The sequence below is a fragment of the Garra rufa genome, chromosome 3 (assembly GCF_049309525.1).
Source record: "Garra rufa chromosome 3, GarRuf1.0, whole genome shotgun sequence".
Taxonomy (NCBI): Eukaryota; Metazoa; Chordata; class Actinopteri; order Cypriniformes; family Cyprinidae; genus Garra; species Garra rufa.
In genome coordinates, this window is record NC_133363.1 from 23,025,278 (window position 1) to 23,031,926 (window position 6,649).

Here is a 6,649-nt window from a genome sequence, read left to right on the forward strand (position 1 = left end):
TAAAGGATATAAATAGGGTGACCAGACGTCCCGAAAATTAAACTGGTCCGCAGCGAAATCAAGGTAAAAATGAATTTAATGACTTGTGCAGAGTTCCATAAATACATCCCGGGAAAGACGGGAGTGCTGGCAGCAGTGAAAAGCTCTGCAAAATATGCTGATGTCGAGCCTCCACAACCTCGGTAGGCTATATAGCTCAAGTGTGAATTTAAAGTTATATTGTTTCTATTAATTTATCTAATTCATCTAGGCTATATGCACAAAGACAATACGACCTTTTTGCTTTATAGAGTAGATGAAGAGAGAGCAAGTTGCAGCAGCCGTTAGGACAGTTGAAAGTGCAGGCAGAAGTCGCGTGAAGTAGTCAGACCGGTTGAGGGCGAGGCACCGTGTTCAAAATAATACTTCTATAGCCTATGTATTAGGCTATATCAATTTATATGCATATGTTAATAAAAATATGATTGGTTCATTAACTTCAGTTTGAAGTATAAACATGCCTAACGTTACTTCTATATTGTATGTAGGCTACTTATATTAATAAAAACATGAAAGTCATTGTCTTTATTATCCATGACACCCCCCCGTCCCAAATTTCAACCAATCTCATCTGGTCACCCTAACTGAACCAGATCTTAAGGGAAGGGTGTCTAGAAGACCTTTTGAGACCAAATTTTGTGAACCAAAACAGGCCCAATGGTTGATGCACCAAATGACTGAAGGTAGATTTGGAGTCACAATTGATCTTAACATGGCAAATAAACGAGCAACTTTAGGTAGCTTGGCATGAAACTCTGAGACAGTGTAAGGTTCTACATGGTTTATTAAAAGACAACTCAATCATACAACCAATCTCACTTCTCCACTGGAAACAGTTTGTCCAATAGTGGAGGTCCTCACAGCAACATCTCTTCCTAAAAAGGAGAAAAAGTAGTGAGAAAGGCCACGAAGTCACAAATCAAGTGGAAATAGTTACTGCGTGCACTTACTCTTCCTGCCACAGCTTTGCTCACAGGAGCCAGAAGAGGGATGACACACCGCTGTACTGCAATGGATGAAGATCTGAAAGAGAAAAGGGTTAAGCCATAGAATCCATTAAAGAGTAATATTAGGGGTTCAGGAAGAGCTGAGCGTACGGTTTCCTGCAGAGGAGCCAGTGATGCTGGATCAACAAACGTGAACATCTTGACAACGAAGCGCTTGTAGTGGGTTGGGAACTGAAGACCAGACGCTCTAGTGACTGGAACCAGTGCGGTCAGGTAACGGTCATCATAGTAAGGGCATCTGAAGAGGAAAGAGGCAGTTAGAGAGTTCCTCACAGCAGACAAGCTGGATAAAGACTGTCGGTAGACTCACCCATCAATCAGAAGATCCCACTGGGGTAGACTGAGTGGACTGGGGGTTGATGTCGCCCAACAACGTCCCAGCATCAGGACAAGGTTGGGGTCAGTCCTCTCCAGAATGCGCACCTCAACATACACAGGCTCTCGCAGGACTTTCGTGACGGGGTAATCAGCAGCACCGTAGTAGGACGTGTAGGCCTCATCCCCTGAGGAACACTGGGGTTTAACCACAGTCCACTGCAACCTGGACTTTAAGACTGAAGACAAGTCTTACCTTCTGCGCAACCTTTGGTGACACATTGGCCATTCGCCAGTCTAAGCTCCACTCTGAGAGGTCCAGGAGCAGCTACTGGTGGAGGTGCAGGAACACTGTTGACCTCCACAACCAGAGCTTCCACAGCAGTACCAGAGTACCTACACTGGAAGAGAAGCCTGGACAACAAACGGTCAACTTGTAGAGTTTGTCAGAGATGGTACTTAAGATAAAGGGTATGAGTCACCTACTCAAAATGGCTGTCTCTTGTGATGGAACCAAACGGACCAACGCCTACTTCATACGAGGAGGTCATTCTGTTTTCATACACCACATATCCACTGTCCTCCTGCAAATATGAACACTGTTGGCATCCAGCCCATCATAAGCCATGCAGAATAAAGCCAGAAGCATCTCCTCACCATCATGCTCGTGCCACATGCGGTGACAGGGAACTGGTATATAGCAAAGAAAGGTGTAGAGTCCACAGGAGCGCAAGGTGGTTCACTTCCACCCACTAGACGGACCGAATCCAGACTCAGTCGAGGCAGCGTAACATCTCTAGCCACCACTACCACAAACTGACCATCTCTAATACACTGGACAGTCACTGGAATGACATACAAGAGTAGATTAATGTGGGTAACAAACATTAACCAAATTTCATCAGATTCCAAACTCTCACCTGCTTTCCCATAGTAACACTGTTGTCCGTTAAAGCAGCAGTTGATAGCCTCACACTCAGCACCACTGATACCAGGTTGTCCACATTGGATCTGCTCATAATCAGCTACAGCACATTTGTCAACAGGCTCGGCCTTCACTGGCTGCTGAAGCTGAAACTTCTGAGGAACCTGCTGAGCAGATTGTTGTTGAGCTGACTGTTTAAACCGATGGTCAGACGGCTGGAACATCAGAGCTTGAGGATTCTGAGCTGAAAAACCCATTTGAGGAAGAGCACTGCAAAAAGAACAAGCCAAAACACACAGTGTTTGGAAATAACATAAATGCCACTTTCCTGCCATTACTAAACAACTGAGCATAGTTTCAGGAGGCCTTGGACTGCTATTTATACTCTGCAAATGAATAGTCGTTATCAACCACACCCCCTTTAATCAAGAACCATTACAGCTGCTCTGACTAATTAACTTTAACTTCACATTTGATTGGATGTTATTGAACAACAGTGGCTACATCTTACTTAGTATTTTTGTCTTGATTCTAGTGAAAATTTCTACAAATTCCTAAGTTAAGATGCATTTAAAATGCATCTTGATTTAAAAATATTTTACTTACCCCATTGCCAGATAATTTTAACTGTTTCCAGGGAGAAAAAACTAAATTAAGTGCATTTTGCAAAAAACAAGATTAAATATCTTAAATACATCTTACGGGCAAAAACGTTGTTTTTTCATGCAGCTGTGAAGTTTGAGATTTAGGCCTTTGTGTTTTTTCAGAAAACAGCCAAACATCACTGATAAGTGTTTCTTTTATAGCACTTTATCTATTTGTATCAATAGATTTCAATTACATTACATATTTTTAAGGCCAAGAGTTTTTTTTCTCCTACACTGAGCCATAAATCTCCACTTCAGCAGCACTTACACACAACACACTTTACATTTATATTCTGTCTATATCCTGAAGGTTTTTACAGAGGGATTTGTTCATATTAGCTTGATTTTATACAACATTTTCTCCCCAAAATGGTAAGAAATACATGTTTTTTGTCTGTTCAAAGTTTTTTCCTGAATTATGGAGTGATGAAATGATATACCCCAAATTCCCTCTGTAAAAGCATTTGACACTGTCAAAAAATTAAACAAGAATTTTGAAACTGACTTCATCCAGTGTTTAGATTTCTGGACTAGAAATGTATGCAAATAAACACATATTTCATATTATCAATGTAATCGATCAACTGGGTCAATAAGGCGATAACTATTAGTTGTCTTTTTTACCCTATTCACTGGCAGTGTCTCGCCTTAATCGCCTTTTTTTTCTTTTTTAAAAGATAGCATCTCATGGGGGGTGGTGCAGATGTAGCCTACATACCACTGCAGTTTCCAACAGAAATGAACACTAGAGGCAGTAAAACAGCACTTGTAATCGTTTTCATACACATGTATGATTACAGCTCCATATGTTTCACTTTCTGGAAGTAAAAAATATGCTCGGTAGCTCGTAGCGGTGCGTATGAATCCTGTGAAAAACAACTCACGATGAAAGACCTGAAAGATGAGAGTTCAAAAAACAGGCTAAAACTACATTCTTGCAATTGCGTTTTTACATCACATTCACTTTACTATTTTGTACTATTTAGGTGTAGTACAGGTGGTACGTTATTTTAAAACATCACGGAGCATTAGATTTACAACGGACATTTCAAGTAAGAACTGTGGTGACACATACAAAACCAAACATAAAACGTAACATATGTACATTCATCTGTTCCAGGTGAAAAACACTCTTTTAGCGCCACTCAGTGGACATATCTGTTGGAAAATGCAGTTATACTTATTGATATGTATTTCGCGTCTAGAAAAAAGTTCCCACAGGTACGTTCCCAGATAGCAAACTGACATAGAATCAACGTAGAATCGACGTCTCCCGTGACATCGAAACGACGTTGATCTCCGACGTCGATCCAACATCAGTTTTGCTCATCGGGGTAATGTTGAATCGACGTCAGGAACGTCATTCAAAACTAACGTAAAATCGACGCAATTGGTTCACTTACCCAGCGTTGAATCGACGTTGATTTTCAGTTGGTTGAAACGACGTTATAGAATCAACACATATTCCACATAAAATCGATCTAATTGGTTGGCTTACCTAACTTTGAAACGATGTTGATTTCAGGGGGGTAAAACGATGCTACACAATAAATATTGTCTGCTTGTTTCTTACATACTTTTTAATAGACAAATTAGCCTGTATATGCAATAATTTATGGAACACACATCAAATTCAGTCATTATTTATTTATTATTTACACAAAATTCACAAATACATGTTTAGAGCACAATCTGTCTATAAGACTAACATAGAAAATGCTTTGACACTCAAATACATACAAAGAAATCAAATTATAGGAAGTAAACACAAAGAAAGTAATTTATAGGCTAATAAAGAAGTTACAAATTAAAAGCTATATTCACTTCAGAATAAAAAAATGTCAAATGTGTTTGAATTTTGTTTAGTGGGGCACAAAAGGAGATGTAAGGCAGACAGCCTCAGTCACCATTCACTATCATTGCTATCATTCCATATAATTACTGAAACTATGCCACTATCTCCTTTTGTGTTCCACAAAATAAAGACATATTGGTGAAAAGATGATTTATAAAGAATTCCTACCCTTGAAAACAGAAGACAGAGGTACATAGCAGATTAATCGATTTTCTTTTGCAATTAAAATTTAGGTTCCTTGTGATATCAGGGGTGTGAACTAATCAGGTCAGGTTTGAAAAGGGTGATCCAGACATAACCCACAATATCAGGCATAGACAAAGTTAATTTCAAATTGCTGTTTTATGCAATATATCACTCCATATACACATTTTTAGAGGATTTTTTAGCATTTGCCTAAAAATATTATTTTGTGTATATATTCATATAAAACGGCAGCATTTTATTTAACCCTCTGGTGCTCTTCGTTTTGCAGTCACACGTGTGCTCTTCGCGGTCAGAAGTGACCGGACACCTGTAACGCTTCCTGTAATTTTTTCAGTAAAACCATTCGAATTCATTTTTGTTTAATAATATTTTTTCTTTTTTCTTTTGCATTTTGAGAGGGTTTTGTGGTAATAATGAATATTTATGCTGTAATTAATATCCATTTTTTTTGCCTTTGAGAATAGTAAAAAAAAAAAAAATTATTTTTATTATTTTTTAATGAATCCAGTATTTCAGGTTGAAATAGAGACTCAGCCATTCAACACTAATTTTTGAAGGCAGATTAGCGCCATCTGTTGGTAAAAAACGAGAAAAACATCTGTAATGGCAGGTGTAACTTGATGCCTGTATAGTTCTCTACAAAGCAGCTTGTGAATTGCCTAGTTGTTTTTAGACAATTGATTCAGCATTTTTATTAGGTGGAATAGTTGAACATACATTTAAACAATCTCAAAGACTATTTCTTTTCCGGTTTGGGATAGTTTTTTGTTATAAATATGATTTGAAGTGTTAATTTTTTGTATATGCAAGAGAGTGTGTGTCTTTTGCACTCTGGATATGTAATTTTTTTATACATATATTTTTTTTATTTTACATATTCTCAATTTGCTGTGTTTCAGTTCATTTGTGCGTGTGTGTGGATGTGTGAGAAAGAGACAGAAAAATTCTGTACATTTTTGTATTTTTGTCGATTTCCCATTCATTTCCTGTGGTCGGTCATTTTTGACCAAAGAGCACAATTTTTTTTTTTTGTTGTTTTTTTGGAATCGTGCCCTCATTTTTTATGTGTGTCCATAAAAGTCACTAAATTTAGTACCGTTCTGATGAAGCTGTGATTTTTTTTTAAAAATTCAAAACCGAAAATGTTTTGGTCAAAAGTGACCGAATAGAGGTGAGTATATTAGTGTGTGTGTGTGTGTGTGTGTGTGTGTGTGTGTGTGTGTGTGTGTGTGTGTGTGTGTGTGTGTGTGTGTGTGTGTGTGTGTGTGTGTGTGTGTGTGTGTGTGTGTGTGTGTGTTTCTGTGTCAGTGTGTGAATGGGTGTGTTTTAGAGTGTCACCCCTTCACTGCTGTGTACTTTTTCAGCATTGTGGAGGATTTGAAGATTGTACACACAAAAAATCTCTGAATATTTGTAGTTTTGTCAATTTCCCATTCATTTCCAATGGTCGGTCATTTTAGACCGAAGAGCACAAGTTTTTATTTCATTTTATTTTTTTAATCGTGCCCTAATTTTTTATGTGTGTTCACATTTCAAATGCCATAAAAGTCACTGAATTTGGTAGCGTTCTGATGAAGCTGTGATTTTTGGAAAAATTCAAAACCGAAAATGTTTTGGTCAAAAGTGACCGAATAGAGGTGTGTGTGTCTGCGTG

At 38.2% G+C, this 6,649-nt stretch overlaps 1 protein-coding gene across 1 annotated transcript; it reads right to left on the bottom strand.

Annotated features, from left to right (window-relative positions):
• Positions 1-840: 840 nt before the first annotated feature.
• Positions 841-2,516, bottom strand: LOC141331859 (zona pellucida sperm-binding protein 4-like). The gene is made up of 8 exons (XM_073836896.1): positions 2,282-2,516; positions 2,019-2,206; positions 1,848-1,945; positions 1,618-1,775; positions 1,357-1,549; positions 1,137-1,284; positions 990-1,062; positions 841-914 (listed from the first exon to the last, which is right to left on the bottom strand). The coding sequence occupies exons 1-8, from the start codon at positions 2,508-2,510 to the stop codon at positions 841-843; spliced, it is 1,161 nt and encodes a 386-aa protein (XP_073692997.1). The 5' UTR covers positions 2,511-2,516.
• Between the last annotated feature and the right edge of the window lie 4,133 nt (positions 2,517-6,649).

Bases quoted from the DNA above. Each gene is read 5' to 3' on its own strand.
- LOC141331859 (XM_073836896.1), bottom strand. From the start codon at position 2,510: ATGTTCCAGCCGTCTGACCATCGGTTTAAACAGTCAGCTCAACAACAA. The intron at 1,285-1,356 runs GTGAGTCTACCG...TTTCCTCTTCAG, and splicing joins TGGGATCTTCTGATTGATGG to ATGCCCTTACTATGATGACC. The intron at 915-989 runs GTAAGTGCACGC...TCTCCTTTTTAG, and splicing joins GCAAAGCTGTGGCAGGAAGA to GAAGAGATGTTGCTGTGAGG.